General features: G+C 42.3%; 1 protein-coding gene across 3 annotated transcripts in view; it reads left to right on the top strand.

The window, feature by feature from the left end:
* MYO1C (myosin IC) overlaps window positions 1-21474 on the top strand; it is a 112414-nt gene that overhangs the window by 29812 nt on the left and 61128 nt on the right. The window contains exons 1-3 of one of the 3 annotated variants that reach the window (XM_074974856.1): window positions 423-609; window positions 18253-18408; window positions 19100-19215. In XM_074974856.1, coding sequence (XP_074830957.1) covers window positions 592-609; window positions 18253-18408; window positions 19100-19215 — 290 coding nt within the window. In that variant the 5' untranslated portion in view covers window positions 423-591. Of the gene's footprint in view, window positions 1-422; window positions 610-18252; window positions 18409-19099; window positions 19227-21474 lie in introns of those variants that run through there. The other 2 variants (XM_074974857.1, XM_074974858.1) reach the window with 2 other exon arrangements.

Raw genomic sequence — 21474 nt, 5'->3', positions numbered from 1 at the left:
TCAGAGTTCCTGCAGTGGTTCCTTTGGTTTGCTGGAGTCATGAGAGGAGCTACAGCTTCAGGCTCGGGAACTTTGCTGTGGACTTGCAGGTCAGTGTGTTTGAGTTTGATTCAGTGTAGCCCACTTGATGTTGTTCCTGTTTGTAGCTGCCTTTTTGTGCAAATTTTGCCACAGCAGAACATATGGCTGCTGCCTTTGCTTTTTTCCTGTGGTTTTGGGTTGTAGGCTCTGGACCAAGGTTTCCAGCCTCTTTTCTTTCAATTTTTCTCTGTCATTAGACAGCTTGTGCTCTACATACAGGCAGCAGGCTTCTTTTATCTTGAGCTTCAGCTTGTGATCTGTGTGTCTGTCCCTCTCTCTTTCAGTCTAGAAGGGGAGGAGAGTTTTTTTGCTCACTCTCCTCCTTGTACAACGCCTTCTTTAGCAGGCTCCGGTAGGAGTTGCGTAGGCAGGAGTGGTTCTTGACAGTACCAAAAATGTCATTAAAAGTAAAAAAGGCAACTGATTGAAGAGAGTTGACCTCAGATTTCTTGCTTTGAGACAGCATAACTGACTCTCTGAAAGTGCCTTGTGAGCTGAAAAGGATCGGAAATGAAGTTCAGGGCTGCGGTAAGATTTGTTTAACTGCTGTGTTCTTCTGCAGTCTTTCTAATGTGTGTCCAGCCTGAGAGGAATGGAGAGAATTCTTCAGGGTTTCAGCAGGAAGTCCCTGTGTTTCACACACACAATTTCCAATGGAAAACTCCTGCTTGGAAAGTTAAGTGTGAGTGCTTGAGATGGGGAGAAGAAAAGCAAGGCAGGTTTGGGGCTTATATTTTAAAGAGGTGAGTGTATGTGGGGGTACAGAGGGTGGGAAGAGACTGAGGCAGGAATATGCTGGGGTTGTGGGGAGGGCATATGTATCATGTTCTGGGGTTCTTTTTGTGTGATATCACAGAGATGCCAACCCTTACTAACTTTCAGTAATTCTTCTGATTTTTTTTTTAAGGTGTAATTATGAAATTACTAATTTGGGCTTAAATCAAGTAATTTTACAAGCATACACATGTAATGTATATAAAGTGTGTGTGTGTCACTCACCACGCGGGTCTTACGATCACAGCACATAGCATGGGGGGGGGTGCATTCTTGACAATCCCCATGGCACAAGTGCATACTGTGCAGTGAGGTTCTGATAGGAGTGGTTTTGAATGGGTTAAGGCACTGCTGGATTCACCACCAAAGCCACAGGCTGTGTGTTGCACTTGGACTGCCCCTTGTGGACTCTGCAGTTAAAATGCTCCAGGTCAGTGGCTCTCAACCTTTCCAGACTACTGTAGCCCTTTCAGGAGTCTGATTTGTCTTGCATACCCCCAAGTTTCACCTCAGTTAAAATCTACTTGCTTACAAAATCAGACATAAAAATACAAAAGTGTCACAAGACACTATTACTGAAAAATTGCTTACTTTCTCATTTTTACCACATAATTATAAAATAAATCAGTTGGAATATAAATATTGTATTTACATTCAGTGTATGGTATAGAGAGCAGTATAAACAAGTCTTTGTATGAAATTTTAGTTTGTACTGACTTTGCTAATGCTTTTTATGTAGCCTATTGTACAGCTAGGCAAGAATCTAGATCAGGGGTTCTCAAACTGGGTGTCGTGACCCCTCCGGGAGTCACAAGGTTATTACTTGGGGGGTCATGAGCTGTCAGCCTCCACTCCAAACCTCGCTTCACCTCCAGCATTTATAGTGTTAAATATAAAAAAATGTGTTTTTGATTATTATAGGGTGTTGCACTCATAGGCTTGTTGTTTGAAAGGGGTCACCAATACAAAAGTTTAAGAACCACTGATCTAGATTAGTTGATGTGCCCCTGGTAGAGAACCGCTGCTGTAGGTACCTAGATGGGACAGTTCAAGCACAGTACACAGTCTGTTGCTTGGGCAATGAATAGAATTCCCCACTGACAATCTCTGCAGCTTGCCTCCTGTCAGACTCTCCCTGCACAGTCTGAAGGGGAGGAAAAGCTGGAGGAGGCAGCAGTGATGGAGGAGGAGAGAGGGAATGTGATGAAAATTAATAGGCATCCTTTTAAAAACAAACAAAGGGAAATACTTCTCCACACAATGCACAGTCAACCTGTGGAGCTCGTTGCCATGGGATGTTGTGAAGGCCAAAATATAACTGAGTTCAAAAAAGAATTAGATATGTTAATGGAGGATAGGTTGGTCTATCAGTGTCTATTAGCCAAGATGGCGAGTTATGTGTCCCTTGCTGTGGATGCCACTAAACCTCCAGCGGCCAGAAGCTGGGACTGGATGACAAGGGACAGATCACTCAAAATTGCCCTGTTCTGTTCATTCCCTCTGAAGCATGTGGTACTAGCCATGGTCAGAAGCCAGGATATTGGGCAAGATAGATGGGCAATTGGGCTGCCCCAGTAGGGCTGTTCTTATGTTTAAAATTAGCATTTGTATTGGAGAAGCAGCAGCCAGCCAAACTCTGTCAATTCTCAGTAGTGCAGGATTAGAGGAGGTTCAGAGAAGGTTGGTGAAAATGATCAAGGTCCTGGAAAACACTCCTATGAAGAGAGATTGAAAAGAGTAGGATCCTTACCTTAGAAAGGAGACAAATAAGAGGAGGCATGACAAAAATATATACCATAATTAATGGTCTTTGGGAACTTCTTTTCTCCCTGATCTATAACACAAGAAAAAGGCGACAGTCAATTAAATTAAAAGGTGGCAAATACAAAATTGATATAAGGAAATACTTTTTCGTGCAATACATAATTAGATTGTGGAACTCATTGCCACAGGAAGTTGTTGAAGACAAGAACATAGCAAGACTGAAAAAGCAATTGGACATTTCCATGGATAAGAATATTCAAAGTTAATGCTAACAGATGTTGAAAGTGGTATTAAAAACTTCATGGTTCTGATTTTACACCAATCCCTAACTATTAGGGATTAGGAGGAGACCTAATGTGGGGGCAGATTATCCAACATCTGCATAATGTGAGGCATCTTGCATCTTCCCCTGAGACATCTGTTACTGGCCACTGTCTGAGGCAGGATACTGGACTGGATAGGATCCAGGTCTGATCCAGAAAGGCAGTTCCTATCTTCCTATTTTTCTTTTAATTCTCTCATTACTGCTTTAGCCCCAGTGCAGGCCCACTGTTGGGAGTAATAGCGTAAATAGGCCCTTGGTATTCTAACCATCGTTCATCTAACATGGCTCAGAGCAGATTTTGAGATATGGTGGTAAAGCCACCTGAGTCTCATCTACACTAGAGCTTATTTTGTTACGATCATCAACACAGCTGCACTACTGGTGGCATTTATTGTAATTTGGATACTGATCTATCTTGTGTAGATAGGACCTCTGAGGCCAAAGTGGGCACTTAAGTGAAGGTGTGCTGAATCCTGGTAGTGCCTACGTTAACATCCCCCCCCCCCCCCCATCTGGGCATCTGAAGACTGAGCTCTAGAGGTTTGGTTTTGAGATTCTTCTTGCAGAGGGGCAATTCGAGTAACAGCAGGCATGTCCCCACCAGTAGACACACAGGGCGGGATTCCCAGTTTTCAATCTTTCCTCATTGGTCATGTTTTTTTTGCAACAGTTACACTGTTGACTCATTTAGCTTGTGATCCACAATAACCCCTAGATCTGTTTCCATGTACTTCTTCCTAGGCAGTCATTTCCTATATTGTACGTGTGCAACTGATTGTTCCTTCCTAAGTGGAGTACTTTGCATTTGTCCTAATTGAATTTCATCCGATTTTCTTCAGATCATTTCTTCAGTTTATCTGGATCATTTTGAATTTTAATCCTATCCTCCAAAGCACTTGCAACTCCTCTCAGCTTGGTATTGTCCACAAACTTTATAAATGTACTCTCTGCCGTTATCTAAATCATTAAAAAAGATATTGAACAGAACCGGACCCAGAACAGATCCCACTTTTTATGCCCTTCTAGCTTGACTGTGAACCACTGATAACTGTTCTCTGGGAATGGTTTTCCAACCAGTTATGCCCCGACCTTACCATAGAGCCATCTAGGTTTTAGTTCATGGGTACTGGAATCATTGTGGATACTGGAACTAGCAGCATCTTTTTGACTGATTTACACAGCTGGTGCCACCTGGTAAAGAGCAAAAATGCCAGCTCCCTAAATATAGAAATCCACGGTGTTGACTCTGTAAGTTTCCCTGATCTCTTTCTTGTTTGCCCACTTCATTTTTCTCACAGATATTTTCTGTTTAGCTTGCTGACTGAAATCTGAGTATCCCCTCTATGCAATAAACAGCCTCATTCTCATCCTTCAAATTCTTTCTTAAAACTGCTTTACTTTCCATTGTTAATCTTTGCTCCAGGTTTATCTACACTTGCTCTCTGACATTTAAAAAAAGAAAATAAAGCAACACCCAAAACCTGGAACAAATTATATGATCTGCTTCCTTTGTAAAATCAGCATTACCTTGCTTTTTTTGTTCTTTCTCATTTAGATTATGAACTACTTGGGGCAGGAGTCTTGTTGTCAAACACAAGAAGTTTCAAATACATCTCTGGTACTATATGAGTAGTAATAAACAACGTTCAAACTCCAGCAGAATTATTCAATGACATACTTTTCTCTCCTCACTTCTGATTCTCCCTTCTTCAAGTCCCTGTGACAAACATGTAATATATATTTAAAATACACACAGCATGATTTAATTGCCAGCATTTCCTGTTCTACTTTGCATTTTAGTGGAATGAATGAATCTGAAGTTTAGATAGCTGGAGTAACAGGAGTTCCACATCTTCAGTTTTAAAAGCAAAAGCTGTCAGGAGAGATGTTACAACAAACTTTACTAGGGCAAAAGTAAGGCTTTTTTTCCCTCTGCTGTGTCATTGGTATTTCTAAAATGTTCCAGCTTATGTCCTCTATTATTTAATAGTCAAAATATGAAGGGCCCTTGAAATTAAACTGTTTAAAGGCGTCTGTCAAAGGAGTACTTGTGGCATTCCTCTCCCTCCTCAAACATTTTTCAGAACAATAGCATAGTGTGGAAGTAAATTCTAAAGAAATGGTGAGCGAATCAGGAGGGCAACATCAGGGAGAGAAGACCAGATTCTGCGCGTGAGCCACTGTTCCCCAAACTCCCAGCAATAACCTCTAGAACACCAGCTCCAGGAGTTACCTTTCCTGTAGTATTTACTCTAAAGCAATCAAAAAGAGAAAATTATTTTATAAACAATCCTTGAGTGAGGCAGCCACTGACCTACTCACTTCTCTATGAGTTAAAAGTTACACAGTTGTACTGTGCTAGTGATGATTCTCTGCTGTTTTTGTTAAAATTCTGATTTTTCTCTTGTCCTTTGCTCAAAGTGGCTTACACATGTTAGGGATAGCATTGTACTAAATGTCCCTTCCAGACCCTGATATTCAAATGTAGAATTGAATATTCATTTAGTTTTTTCTCTCTGCTTAAATTTCAAACAACACCTATATAGAATGAGATTTATTATCATAAAAATAATTATTTGTGTACAGTTAACTTCAGGGCAGTTCAACTACTACTCACATGTTCAGTAGAGGGTATTGTTATGTAAGACATTAGCATGTTGTCTTGTCAGTGAGTCCTCTCTCCCATACCAGCCACTGACCATCTGATTAGTCACACACTGGCTTTTGCTTTTTGCAATGTTGCTGTAGCCATGTTGGTCCCTTGGTTTCTGGAGTTTGGTACAAAGACACAACAAGCAGAATTAGGCCGCATTACCTACATTATAAATGCAGTCATGTTGGGGTGCCCAATTACAATGCAGCTGTCACCCAAGTAGTGTAGTTTTTTCCGGCAGAATTTGTCATTTGAAAATTTGCAAAATCCTCTTCCTGATCTCTGTTCCACTCTACAGTCAGGGAAGGAGATGGGATGTGGGCTAAGTTGGAAAGTGGCAGGAAGACAAATCACTTAGTCTATCATTGGCCTCAGTTCCTCATCAGTAAAAAGGGGAACAGCACTCTCCCACCTTACAGAAGCATTGGGAGGATAAAATTCATAGCCATTGTGAGGTGCGCAGATACTACAGTACGACTAGCCATAAAAGCCTGAGACAGAAAGGGGAGTTTCAGAAACTGACTCCTATCCAAACAGCAAGAAAACAAATGATTTTTGGTGCAATGGAGGAGACAACTAAAAGAAGCAGCCAGGGTGTACTGGGACTGGAGAACTTAAAGACAAGAATTTTTCTGCCCACTTGTAATACCCCTAACCCCCACTCTCCTTGTGACCAGGGCTTTGGAGCTGTGCACCTGCTCTGCTCCAGCTCCAGGCAAAAACCTGCAGTTCCACTCCTCTGGAGCTGCTCTGCACTCCAGCTCCGGGCTCCACTCCAAAGCCCTGCTTGTGACTTCCTTGGGCAGTTGTGCCCAGCAGGCTGACAAGCTCTGCTTTAAACCACACTACATTTTAAAAGATGGTTTTAAAACTACGAGCAAAAGACAGACAAGGTGTGTGAGGTAATAATATATTACAGGGGAGATTTTCAGAAGTGCCTAAGAGATTTAGGAGCACAGATCCTGTTGAGCTTTGAGTGGGTCTGGTGATTTTAAAGTCTCTTCTACATTATATAACACCATTTATTGTGAGCGTTCCCAAGTGATTCACAAACTCAAAAGGGAGAGGGTTGGCCAAGGCACTAGGGTGACACTGAAAATGCTTCATTATGATTGCTAGCTCATTTACCCTTTCCATTAAACTCCAAAATGGGATTGTTTGGAAATTTTGATACAAAAGAAAAGATTCTTGCAACCAGGGCAAGGTATTAGTGCATTATACAGCCCCTGCCCTGCCCTCAGGCAGTTAGTTGCTGGACATTCACCAGATCAGATCATATCCCTACATTTACCTAGTACTCATTTAAAAGATTTCAGAGTGGTAGCCGCAAAAAGTTTGTATCAGCAAAAAGAACAAGGAGTACTTGTGGCACCTTGGAGACTAACAAATTTATTTGAGCATAAGTTTTTGTGGGCTAAAACCCACTTCACTGGATGCATGCAGTGGAAAATACAGTAGGAAGATATATATACACAGAGAACATGAAAAAATGGGTGTTGCCATACCAAATGTAACAAGACTAATTAATTAAGGTAGGCCATCATGTGCCAGCAATGCCCCTCTACCATGTACATTGGCCAGACCGGACAATCTCTACGCAAAAGAATAAATAGACACAAATCAGATGTCAAGAATTATAACATTCAAAAACCAGTCGGAGAACACTTCAACCTCCCTGGTCACTCAATTTCAGACCTAAAAGTCGTAATTCTCCAACAAAAAAACTTCAAAAACAGACTCCAACAAGAAACTGCAGAAATGGAATTAATTTGCAAACTGGACACCATTAAATTAGGCTTGAATAAAGACTGGGAGTGGATGGGTTATTACACAAAGTAAAAACTATTTCCCCATGCTAATTTTCCCCCATTGTTACTCACACCTTGTCAGCTGTTTGAAATGGGCCATCCTGATTATCACTACAAAAGTTTTTTTTTCTCCTGCTAATAATAGCCCACCTTAGTTAATTAGTCTCGTTACAGTTGGTATGGCAACACCCATTTTTTCATGTTCTCTGTGTGTGTGTGTGTGTGTGTATGTGTGTATATATATATATATATATATATATATATATATCTTCCTACAGTATTTTCCACTGCATGCATCCGATGAAGTGGGTTTTAGCTCACAAAAACTTATGCTCAAATAAATTTGTTAGTCTCTAAGGTGCCACAAGTACTCCTCGTTCATTTAAAAGACAATCTCATCCTCTTCCCTCACAGGAAAAAATGTCAAAGGGGGGAAGCTCAAACTAACTTTTAAAAAAGGTCACTGAAAAAATGCTCTGTGAATTTGTCACGCAGAGTTTAGAAGGCCCTGTTTTTCATTTGGGTTGTGGGAAGTCTACCACACTTCAACATTTAAAATTAGTTAAAAATAAAATGCTTCCGCCCAAAAATGCTATGTAAGGATTTAGTGAGCCAATCTAAATGGATGTTTTATCAGCGCTTGCCAGGCAGTACCGTGTATTCAAGTTCTATTGTATTCAAAGGAACTAAGCTCTAAGGAGGCAAATTCTGATCCTTTATAGTCAATCATTTAGTTGCAGCTGGTGTAAAGCAGTCATAGCTCTATGGGCTTCATGGAACTACACCAATTGACACCAGCCCAGAGTCTTCCAAAGTGTAATTATGGGGAAGAAAAGGCATGTGGAAGTAGGCTGCTTTGCTAATTGCACTGGCTCAGTCCCATCTTTCAATAGTAACTGCTTTTGCTTTTCTGGCTCTGAGCCACTGTTGTACTGACTGTTCTGGAGAAGAACTGTTCTGGAGATTAGAAGCATAGAGTGGGTTAAAATAATGTGGGAATGGCTCCCTTATGATCATACCCAGTCATTAGTTCAAGAAAGTCCATTCTACAACTGTTAGCTCTGCAACTCCACAAAAGGATGGTAACAAAGACCTGTAATAAGCACTCAGGAGTCAAGTTTGAGAAAGAAGGCACAAAGTGCTCTATTAATTGGGCAGGCAGTAAAATCAGACTGAGATTGCTTGGATTTCTGAGGAAACCCTCCTCTAGTTCACACAGGGCAAACTGAGAGGCCCAGAATAGAGATTAACATAGTCCCTCCTATACCAGTAAGACATCTCACTAGTATGGTGACTACCATACTTGTGACATGATCTCTATCCTTACAAGAACCAGGCTTGTGGAAGCAGTTGTCACTTCAGCTCAGGTATAAATAATCTTTGAGCAGTGAAAGTGTTGATGCAGAGCTTTTTAGATGCTTGGGATCTTTGAACTAGGGAATTGTTGATGCCAAAGGTGGTGGTAAAAACTAGCTGTGCCTGTAAAATATTTATTGGCCACTCCCAGAAATGCTCCCATTGTTGAACAAGTGATATCCAGTATACTTGTGTTTGCACCACTTCAGAGCAAGTCTTGACAATGTTTCTGCTTGCACAATTTTGCAAGGATGCTGTTAGTGAGGCCAGTATGGATGGGAACCACGTGATGGACACTCAGCACCAAAGTTGTGATTACAATGGAAAGGCACTTGAACTACATGTCCATACACACTGTGTTTTCACCTGATGTTGACATGTGGCTTTAACATACCATTTCCAACAGTGTCCCAATTATTTTTTTTTTCTGGTATATAGGAAGTTACAAGGGGTAGACAGTGAGTTTCAGAAGAAAGCAGGCAGCCAGAGAACAGGACTTGTATCAAAGGTAGCTTCAGATTTAGAATCAGTCTTTTTGATTTAAATTCCATTGTTTTGCTTTGTCAGTAGGTGAGATGAGGAAGGACATAGATGTTAAGGCCAGAAAGGACCTCCTGCATAACACAGGCCATAGGATTTCCCTGTATTAATTCCAGCCTCAAGTCCCACAGCTGAGATTGAGCTAGAGCCTGTTTTTCAGAAAAACATGCCATTTTGATTTTAAAATTTCCACTGATGGGGAGAATCTACCACAACCCTTGGTAAGATGTTCTGATGATTGATTACTCTCACAAGTAAAAATTTGCACCTTATTTCTAGTCTGAATTTATGTAGCTTCAGCTTCTAGCCATTGGCTGTAATTGTACCTTTGTCTGCTAGAATAAATTAACCAACCTTTCAGGTGGGTTTTCTTTATTCAATACCTTATTGTCACACTTGTTATCACTCAGTGGGAAAATGTGCTCCCCTTTATGATCACTGCTATTTCTGACCTTTCTCTTCTTTCCCCAGCCTCCTTTCTCTCTCTCTTCCCGACCATTCTTTCCTGTGCACTACCTTTTCTGTAGCAATGCACAGTTTCACACTCAGCAAGTCTCTCTTTCCATCCCCTTCTGCATCCCATCTGCTGAAATTGGTCAGCAGCGAAATAGTTAATGCTGACCCTTTTAAAGCATAATTAGGCTTGAGAAGTAGCAAGTCAAAATTAATGGTAGGACAGAAGAGTTCACTCCGTTCAGAAAGTGTTTCAGGCTGTCTGTACACCCAGTTTACAGTAAATTTATATTTAGAATGGTTTCAGAGTAACAGCCGTGTTAGTCTGTATTCGTAAAAAGAAAAAAGAAAAGGAGTACTTGTGGCACCTTAGAGACTAACCAGTTTATTTGAGCATGAGCTTTCGTGAGCTACAGCTCACTTCATCGGATGCATAGCATATCGTGGAAACTGCAGAAGACATTATATACACACAGAGACCATGAAACAAAACTTCCTCCCACCCCACTGTCCTGCTGCTAACAGCTTATCTAAAGTGATCATCAAGTGATCATCAAGGAAGGCCATTTCCAGCACAAATCAAGGTTTTCTCACTCTTCCCCCCCCCACACACACACACACAGACACACATACAAACTCACTCTCCTGCTGGTAATAGCCCATCCCTCTTTGAAACCTCTCTTTATAATGCGCCATGATAATCAAGGTGGGTCATTTCCAGCACTAATCCAGGTTTTCTCACCACCACCCCCCCCCACACACACACACCCCCTCCAAAAACCACACACACAAACTCACTCTCCTGCTGGCAATAGCTCATCTTACAATGTGCACAGCAATAATCCAAGTTTAACCAGAACGTCTTGGGGGGGAGGGGGGGGGGGTTTGTAGGAAAAAAACAAGGGGAGATAGGCTACCTTGCATAATGACTTAGCCACTCCCAGTCTCTATTCAAGCCCAAATTAATAGTATCCAATTTGCAAATGAATTCCAATTCAGCAGTTTCTCGCTGGAGTCTGGATTTGAAGTTTTTTTGCTTTAAGATAGCGACCCTCATGTCTGTGATTGCGTGCTGTCCTATCTCGGGGTCTCTCCTTCTGCCCCTCCACCCCCTCGAACATGATACAGTTCTGTGGTGACCTAGAATCCTATTTTCGACGTCTCCACCAGACCTAGACCAGACCTGTGGAGGATGGGTTTGATACCCTTGCCTTAGAAATAAAGCAATCTAATCATTCCTGATTATTCTTAAAACTGGAAACTCAGTTTTGAAAAGTCTTTGAAAATCAAACATAACTGCTTTGTTTCTGCTGAGATAGAGCCTGGGAAGCTGAGTAAGAAATGTGTTGCGGGAAACTGGAAGATACTGAGTCATAAATGTTAGTCTCAGTGGATAGGGCTGAAGAAAAGTGTTCTGTTTCTTAGGGAGGACATACTGCTTCTTCCTTAATCACAGGATATGTTCAGTTTGAAATGGTATGTCCTGGGCTGAGGGAGTGGCCGGTGAAAGAGCTAGTGACCATTTCTGAGAGCTGTAATTCAATGGAGCTGGTCCTGGTTTGTTTCCAACTACTTCTACAGGATGAGTTATAAAATTGCATGTGTTTCTTTCAGTAAATTTACCAAAACAAGCTATACAAGTTAAACACTTCTATACCACTATAACTTTATCCACTATAACTTCATCCACACTAGGGAGTTGCACTTAGGGTGACCAGATAGCAAGGGTGAAAAATCGGGACGGGGTGGGGGGTAATTGGCACCTCTATAAGAAAAAGCCTGAAATATCGGGACTATCCCTATAAAATTGGGACAGCATGTCACCCTAGGTGCACTGATTTAAGTAGATCAGTTTTTCTGCCAGTTTGGTTAAATCATTGCAAAAACTGTGTAAACAAGCACTGAGATGCAGGATCAGTGTGCAGGCTGTGTCAATGGACCTACGCATATGGAAATTTGCTCTGTTAGCTGAAGAATTTTGTATCCAGTTGATAAATGGTATAGTTCCAAAGTACCAAAGAAATGAAGGACCTGTGTATCTTCTTATTATTTATAGTCATGTTTATTATGGTAGTGTCTGAGGACCAACGAAGAACTGGCCCCATTGTGCTGGGCAGTGTACACACTAGACCACTGTCTGCTCCCCAAAGAGGTTACAGTTGAAATAGACCAGATAGACTCAGGGAGGGAAAAGGCAGTGGAACACACAAGCAGCATGTGATGGTAGCAAACTGTGTGTTAATTCCACAATTTTTTTTGGTGGGTTTAGTAAGGAGCGAATTAGGTAAATTGAAAGAAAAGTGAAGGAAGAGGGATCACTGAAAGGGCACTGAGGGGTCAGGATACGGGAGAAGAGGGTAAGGGGGGCAGATCCTGTGAAGTTAAGTTGAGGTGTAAAGACTGTAGAGGAGCAGGAGGGTTGGCGCAAACTGCTAATCAGCACAGGTCAGAGAAGGTCCAATCAAAAATACAGAAATTTCTCTGAACCTCCCTGCTTTGGGTGCTTCTGCAGCTGCCCTTACTGGCTGGATTCTCTGGCTGGCTCCACCCGACAATTCTTCCCCCCCCAAGCCACGGGGAGGAAAGTAGGGGAGGCACTACCTGGGTCCTAGTGCACCCAGAGTTGTGCTGGAGGGGTGTCTCTTGCATAGCTCTGAATGGGTGGGTGGAGGCATAGCGGGGGGAAGAGGTGGCCTTGGCTGGGCCCTAATTAACCCCTTTCCCCTCCCGCCCCAATGCAGCAGTCCCTGTTTTGACAGCTGCTCATAGGAGCTGGAGTCTGTGGCTGATTCCTTTGTCCTACCCCACCACCAGCTTGATGTATGGGGTGAAAGAAGCTGCTAAATATGCTTTGCTGGGGTGAGTGGAGGAATTGGTTTATGTGACTCGGGCATTTTGCAATAAAGTATTGGTCAGGAGGAATGAATTGCAAGGTTGTTTGCAGAATTGCCAACCCCCAGCTTTTCAAAACTCATGAGTCAAGCTCCAAGAAATCATGAAATCAACTTAAAAATCACAAGAATTAAAAAAAAAAAATTATGCAGTTCTTTAAATTTGCCCTCTGGCTTCTGAGTCTTTCAGACACACTCTGGTTTGAGCTTTTCTCCACAGCCATGAAGGATAGAAACTTCTATTTTTTTTTTTTTTAATGAAAGCGGAAAGTCTCTCAGAATCACTTGTCTCAAAGAGCAGGAGCTTCAAGAGGGACAGCAAGTATCATGAGACGCAAAATCACTAGTTGGCAGCACTGTATGTGTGATGCTGCATACTGAGGACGCACATAGTGGATTTGGGCCAAACGTACCTCTTTGTGGGGGATTGTCTTTGTTAACGTAAATAACAAAACACAAACCTTAACCTAAACTTTCTGCTGAGTTTTGCTGCTGCTAGGGTTTTCCCCTGCAGGACATCAGTCCCTGTCCCAGAGAGATACTCCGACCCCTCTTTTATATCTTGGGATAGAGGCATCTGGCAGTGTGAGTCAACAAAAATAGCTCTGCATCTTTGTCCAGGGCTCCAGCATCTGATGGTAAGGTTGGCTCAGCAGGTAAGCCCTGCATTCCTGGCTTGTTGCATTACTACTGCAGAGAGTGACCAAGGGGCTGCTGTGACTTGCTTGGGCCCCTTATGAATCCACTCCAGGGTAGTTCCTGGTAGGTGTGATACTAGTGACTGGTGCATTCTGGGGTATATCAGCAGAGTGAAAACCAGCTGGTGTGACTTTTTTCAGACCAGCCATTAACTTTGTTTAATTATTTGGTCAGATAGCAATGCAGACTGACATGACTACCACTCTGAAACAAAGTAGATTTGGCTATTCATAGATGCCAAGACCAAAAAGGAACATTGTGATTTTCTAGTCTGACCTTCTGTATAACACTGACAACTCCCCCAAAATAATTTCTGTTGAACGACAGTATATCTTAAAAAAGAAAAAGAAATCCAGTCTTTATTTTAAAAATTGTCAGTGATGGAAAATCCACCCTTGATAAATTGTTCCAGTGGTTAATTATCCTCACTGTTAGAAATTTACCTTATTTCCTTGTCTGAATTTGTGTAGCTTCGTCTTCCAGCCACTGGACTGTGTTTATACCTTTGTCTGCTAGATTGAAGAGCCCATTATCAAATATTTGTTCCTCATGTAGGTATTTACAGACTGAACAAGTCACCCTTTAACCTTCTCTTTGTTAAGCTAGGTGTGTCTTGAGCTGTCCTAGGAGATTATCTCCTTTCTCCTATTCTGTAATAGTAGCCACCTAAAATGCAAATAAAAGAAAGTTTAGAATTAATGGAAATACGAATTTGGCAGAACTGGAGTTGAGGTCACATTCTTGAGATCAGATATGAAAGAGACTGAAGGGAATACATTTAATGAAGTGGATCAAATTAAAATTTAATAAATTAATGGGCATTGGAGATGGAAAAAAACAGTGGGGGGTACCATCTATTTGATTTTGCAAGGGCCAATATAGGATTGTTCCCTTCTTTTCTATATTATATTACGTATTTATAGTATCATTATTTATTTACTTATCTATTTGTATTCCAGTAGTACCTATGATAGGCTAATGACAGGTTTCAGAGTAGCAGCCATGTTGGTCTGTATCCGCAAGTTGCCACAAGTACTCCTATGATATGCTAAGAGTTTCATAGATTCCAAGGGCTGAAGGGACCATAATGATCATCTAGTTTGATCTCCTGTGTAGCACAAGGCATAGAACTTCCCCAAAATAATTCCTAGAGCAGATCTTTTAGAAAAACATCCAATTTTGATTTTAAAATTGTCAGTGATGGAGAATTGGTAAATTGTTTCAATGCTTAATTGCACTCACTGTTAGATATGTTATGCCTTATTTACAGTTTGAATTTGTCTAGTTTTTCTCTCACTCACACACAATTTTTGGTGCCACAGCTGTCAGTCAGGAGTGTGAAAAAAACCACACCCCTTACCTGACATTTCTGTGCTGCCAAAAACCGCAGTGTGGATGCATCTGTCTACAAAGTTCCTCTGTTGGCACCGTGAATATCATTCACGGAGATAACCTTACTATGTCAGCAGAAGAATTCCTGTTGGTATGTGCTGCATCTACACTAGGGAGCTCTGCAGATGTAGCTGTATGGGTATTTGTGGGCTGGACGAGATGACCTCTTGCAGACCCTTCCAGCTCTTCTTTTCTATATTATTTAATAATGATCAAGGAGTTGCACTCAGGACTTTTGGGGCAGATTCTTTGGTGTGTTCTGCTCTGTGCCAAGGTGCACATGATGCAGAGGAAGCAGAATCAACCTGTAAGTTGCCTGGTGGGGAATTGCTTAGGGTGGAGGAATTCCCAGCAGGCACAGTGTCAGTGTATTTGGCTCCTGTGCCTTCCTCCCCACTGCCCCAGGTGCAAGGAGGGATGTGGCTAGTGGACACTGTGCTTTGGCTGTGTCTAGCTCATGTACAGTCTCTTGGGGGCTGTAGCCAGCTGGCACAAGTTAGAGCAGATTCCAGGCTGTGTTGGGGCAGGGACTCCAGAAGTTGTAACTGATAGTTGGTTCTTGGCTTCTCTTCTTTTTCTGTCTATTCAGGGCTCCCCTGGGAGGGGTTGGGGGAGGCAGCCTTGGCTATTTTCACACTACAGCTGTTGCTGGGGCTGCAAGTGAAGCAATGGGAGGTAGTTGTGGAGGTGATACCCACTATTTCCTCTCTGTAGTGACACTTCAGTTTAAAAATTGCAAGGTATTACTCTAGAGGAAGGGTAGGCCATTGGTTAGAGGACTTGCATAGGACTTGAGAGGCCTGGGTTCTGTTTCCTGCTCTGCCAAAGACTTCCTATGTGATGTTGGGCAAGTTACTTAGCCTCTCTCTGCTTAAGTTCCCCTGCTCTCATGGTTGTTGTGAGGATAAATACATTAAAGATTGTAAGGTCCACAGATACTACAGTGATGGGGGCCACATATCTACCATAGATAGGGAAATGTTTTCAATTCATAATCCAATATAAATTTCTTCTTAACACAGTTGCCCAGGAGAGTCACAGTTTCGAGACTTGAGGCCACCCCCCATTAAAAGTGGCCCCTTCCCATAAGAAAGATTTCCGTTGATTGTGCCTATGTAGTGCTCTATAGTGATGAGTTAGTGGGGCGAGGGATGTAGCGAACTTGTCTCTGCACTGCTCCTTCTACTTATTTAGCCCTGGTTCCCTGATATTCCTCTCACAATGTGGCCACTATTAGCATGAGAGTTTTCTTCTCTGTGTCCTGGCACTTGGAACACCCTCCCTGTATCTGTCTCATGAGCCCTCCATCTCATTAAGCCTCAACAGAAAATCTGCCTTGCCTGCCTGTATGTCTCTCATTGTGTATTTATATCGTAGAGCTCTAGAGCACTTCGTGGTACAATTTATGTGAAGGATGCTACCAAAATTAAACTGGTGTGTGTTGGCTTTCACAGTGTTTATTGTTAGTCCAAAACACAGCTTTACCCTCCACAGCTCATACTGAAATGGCAGAAACCGGAAAGGGAGAGACTCGGAGCAAAAAGCAGGTTGAAAATCTGAGAACCATACATGCTTCTCCTTAATTTTTCCATCTTTTGGGGAATCTGAAGGGGTGGTGTTATACCAATAAAATAAAAGTAGCAGGATCGTATTAAAGGGGAAAAGGCAAAATACCACATTTATTGTGAATACAGAAAGAATCATAGTAAGCAGTTAGTTATAGCTATAACGTTCCATTCAATCTCATATTTATTCAAACATTCATTCATACAAACACACACACACACACACAGGTTCTGCAAGGTTGTTATCATAGTTACCAGCCTTAGAGTTGCTCATGCCAAGCCACTGGCCAGGTGGCCTGGACATGAGGAGGGAGCAGGGCCTTGTCAGATGCACATCTGATGCTCCTGGAAGTTGGTTTGCAGAATCAGACCCCAAAGTTCTCACTTTCTAGAGTCCATTTTTATAGGAATTTCTTCCTATGCCAGTCTATGGGAATTGCTTCATCATGCTGTTGCTGAATCATTCCTGACGGCTCCGTGCTGCTAGATGTTATCTTGTTCTTTGGTTCTCCCATTCTTGAGGCTGTTGGATGGATTCCAGTCTGCCCTCCGGGGGTCCTCTGGTTATTTCCACTTGATGCCTTCTTCAGCCGATGGACACTGGATTCTTAGGCTGGCACCTCCCTGATCATTCAGTTATTATCCACACCAAGCATCCATCCGCATACATCCTCTATCTCTATTTTAATCACAATTGTTAACAAAGCAAGATGAATACAACAAAAGGGCGGGGAGTCTCTGGGTGCTGTTTCTGTTGTTACAGAGTATTGCTTTGAGTCTCTCTCTGTGTGAGTAGTTGTTATTACAAAGAATTGCTTTAAGAACAGACTCTGTCTTAGAATGTACTAACGCAATTAGCAGCTTGCAAGTTTCACACACAGAGGGAGAGAAACAGTACCAAAAACCAAGAGACCTCTTAATTAGTAATACCCTGGAATTTAAACTATGGGGAATGAAACTCATTTGTGATTTTTAATACAGAACTTCTTTAATATGATCCAACAGTGGGATGCGATCTTATTGGTGAAGGGGGTGTTCTCTAAGGGTTTCTGCTGTATGTTGAGATGATGTTGTGCACATCAAACTGTAGTCAGGTTAGGGCACTGCACTGAGGGCTCTTCCATTCTGCATGATATAGATGTCCTGGGCATGTGGTTATTTGTACAGGAGAAAAGGGCTCTGATTCCTGATGGGTACTATCTATGCCAGCATCAAAAAGAAGAGGTGAGTGCAGTAATGAGATGAGAGAGAAGTAATATGTGAGGCAAAAGAAATCTCTTTTCTCATATTAATTATTCTTTATAGATCTTTGTTATAATTTCAGTTGTGCTGTTGACAGAAATCAGGAAAAGGTGCCTGGACTAGAGCTATCAACTTGTTAGCACTTCGGGCATGCGCAGCTGGTAAATAACAATTTACTGCTGCTCTCTGAAAGGTTGTTTACCTCAAGGCAGGTCGTTTACCACAGGGTATGGAAATAGGAACGCAGTTCAGACTCAGTCTTCCTGAAAGATCCTTGGGGAAATCTGGATTCTGTTTAATACTTTTTAAAAAAAAAAAATAAATCCAAAATTATTCTAGGAAGGTAAGTTATTTGTTATGACAAGAATACTTAATCTCAGCACTGTTTACTAGTTCCTGGAAGTGGTATATCAACCCGTATAAATATTTTCAAGAGTGAACAAAGTATTAATAATTGTTCTTGTGATGTTGATTTGATCCTGCTTTATTACTGATTGGAATTTTAGCAATAACTTTCCCCCCCAAAACTGCCTTGTCTTCTGGCAAACTGGCCACTGCTAGTGTGAAGTGACTAGGGGGTTGCTTTATTAATGGGGTTTGCTTTATTTTCTCTTGTTTGTATGCTGGTCCTGTGTCTGTGCTTTGTGGGCAAAGTGCTCTGTGTGTCGTGAAAGTCTCAGCCTTTTGATTTCACTGCTTGTGGTTGCAGGCGGCAGGGAGTGACGGTATCCGGTTGACAATGGAGAGTGCTCTAACAGCCCGTGACCGTGTGGGGGTTCAGGATTTCGTCCTGCTAGAGAACTTTACTAGCGAAGCAGCCTTTATTGAAAACCTACGTAAACGATTCAAGGAGAATCTGATCTATGTAAGTAGCAGAGAACAGCCAGAGTGCTGATCTTTGACTAGAATTTGGATATTTGCTCTGAAAGCTGGACATAGTGATTTTGTTCTGCAGGTGTGGGATCTGGATGTGGTGGTGTCCACCAGCTCCCCTTTTATAGCCCATGACTCTGTTTCTCAGACCCGTTCTGTTTACTGACATGTTGGCATATATAGGGCCTGATTTTCGGGTTGCTGAGCATCTGCAGCTCCAGTTAACTTCCGCTGGAATTCTGAGTGCCCGGCACCACTGAAAATCCAACACATACTGTATTCTTCCGACTTCATAAAGCTATTCTGTTGTGGTCTTAACAAACCCAAGCTTAGCTCTGATCCCAAATATTGGAATGAGTAATCAAAAATAACCCAGTACTGAAGCTGCATTGCTGGGATGTCCAGAAGCACTGAAGCAGTCACTAAAGGATGTAAGTGCAGCATTTTCGGAAAAAGGGACACATCCAGCATAAGTTCTGTAGCCCCACATTTACTGGCTGCAAGATTGTTTGTTTCTTCAGACTCCCAAGTCACTCTCTCTTCAAAGCTGGTAGCAGCATTCCAAGTGCCCTTGTTTCAGGCTGGCCTTATAACAAAATCTGGGATTCCAGAGTAATTCTGAAGGCTCTTGTAGAAACGGATGCTAGCCTTCATGTAATGCTTTTCCTTTCGGCTCTTTTCAGACTTACATTGGCTCAGTTCTGGTGTCAGTAAATCCATACAAGGATCTGGAAATCTACAGCAAACAACACATGGAGCGATACCGTGGCGTCAGTTTCTATGAAGTCTCTCCTCACCTGTGAGTGGCCTGTGGGTAAACAATATAGTTTGTGCTATTCCCACCTGGCTTGTTTAATACTGATATACAGAAAGCAAACATACAAGACTTTTTTTCCCTTCCATCTTCCCAAACAGAGTACTGGAGTGGGGGCAAAAGGGACCTTTAGAAAGGCTGGCTGTTTTATTCCTGCTTCTCTTTCTAAAGAGAGTGAGTTGCCTTTGAGAGTGGTGTTTGGAAAGGGAGTTAATTCCTTCCTGGCCAAGTGATTTGAGACTCAGAGGAATCTGAGCTGCTGATCCAGCCTAGACAGGACCAGAGACCTCATTGTTCCAGGGTTATTCAGTGTGTAGATGATCTGGTTCTAAGTTTCCCTTGCTGCTAAGCAGCTTATTCATTTTATGACTAAACTGAGGGAAAGGGAGTGTGTGTGTGTGATGTTTTTTTTCCTACCTCCTCTGTCACTGCTTGACCAATATTAATCTGGTATTTCCCTTGTTGCTAAGATACCATGAGCCCATTGGAACAAAGAATGTATTTATTTACATGGCCTGGTGAACGTTCCCAATTTCCTATTTAAAATAAAAGATTTTTGAAGCTTGAAAGTTATTTTTGAACGTAACTGAATTTTTCTGTCAGACAGAAAGAGAGAGAGAGGGGGACACAGCTGAGTGAGCCTAGCTGACCAAATTGCTCGATGAGCCAGGGCCCAATCCTGAGATACCTCTTGAAGACTCTTTCTTCCAAAGACCTTTGAAGGGACAGGGAGAACTATTTGGGCTGTTTCCTGTTGTTGGCAGGTGACTCAACAGTGCAAGTGAGATGGGAGTATGTTACAAACATGATGAGGTGATGCTAGAAACATGATTGCTTGGGAAAATCCAGAATCCTGTCTATACATACTGTAACAAAGTTCCTCCTCTTCCTTGGTGGGTCCTGCGCTCATTGGTGGATTTGCTTGCCTCAGAGGTTCATGGCAGCCCTCAGTTTGTCCACTTTCGTGACTCAAATGTGCTGGTCACTCAGTTAGCCTCATCACTGGCCAGCATGGGGAAAAGAAAGAAGAACAATCCCCGCAGTCTCTGCTGATCCATCTAGTGGATCGGGGAACAGGCCAGAGACCTTTCCCTCTGGTGGAACCCACAGTCCAGGTCAACTCCTCCAGTATTAAGTAGGGAGCTGGGGGGATGGAGGGATGGGGGGAACCCGGGCCTGCCCTCTACTCCGGGTTCCAGCCCAGGGCCCTGTGGATTGCAGCTGTCTACAGTGGCTCCTGTAACAACTGCGTGACAGCTACAACTCCCTGGGCTACTTCCCCATGGCCTCCTCCCAACACCTTCTTTATTCTGACCACAGGACCTTCCTCCTGATGTCTGATTATGCTTGTACTTCTCAGTCTTCTAGTAGTACACCTTTTCACTCTCAGCTTCTTGCTCTCAGCTCCTCGCATGCACACTACAAACTGAAGTGAGCTCCTTTTTTTTTAAACCCAGGTGCCCTGATTAGCCTGCCTGTCTTAATTGATTCTGGCAGCTTCTTGATTGGCTGCAGGTGTTCTAATCAGCCTGTCTCCCTTAATTGTTTTCAGAAAGTTCCTGATTGTTCTGGAACCTTCCCTGTTACTTTACCCAGGGAAAAGGGACCTACTTAACCTGGGGCTAATATATCTGCCTTGTATCACTCTCCTGTAGCCATCTGGCCTGACCCGTCACAATACATTAATTAGAATGTAAAATTTTGGGGACAGGGGCTGTTTATCTGTTTGCAGTGTACAACACTGAGGATTCTATCAGCACTAAACAAATCCTTTTAAGTATTGGAGCATTACCCAGTTCTGCTTCTATTCAGTTATACATTGTACCAGGGAAGATGTGCCCTGCAAAGTATTCCTCCTTCAAACAGTCCAAGAAAAAAAAATTCTCACCCTCATTGCAACCAGTCGATGAGAAATTGTAACTGTACAGCTCAGTAAATCCGAAGTGCAGGGACTGCCAATACTATCCTGATATAGGAGACGGTATTTCCAGACTAACTCCTTTAGAGGTATTATTGCTGCACAGAAAATAATTTGAATATTTTTAAATGTTATGGGAAACAGACTCATTTTAAGCACTGGACTGTGCGCTGTTTCATCGATTACTGTTAGCAGCAATTCAGACCATTTTTCTGAGTCTTTTTTTAAAAATGGGCTTTATAAAATGAAAATAATTCTACCTTGCTATCCAAATATCAAAATACCTTAAAGCTAGTGGGAACACTTGAGTCAGATTATCTGTGGAG

Source organism: Natator depressus, chromosome 17, assembly GCF_965152275.1.
Source record: "Natator depressus isolate rNatDep1 chromosome 17, rNatDep2.hap1, whole genome shotgun sequence".
Lineage (NCBI taxonomy): Eukaryota > Metazoa > Chordata > Testudines > Cheloniidae > Natator > Natator depressus.
This window is presented reverse-complemented; position numbering and strand designations above follow the sequence as displayed.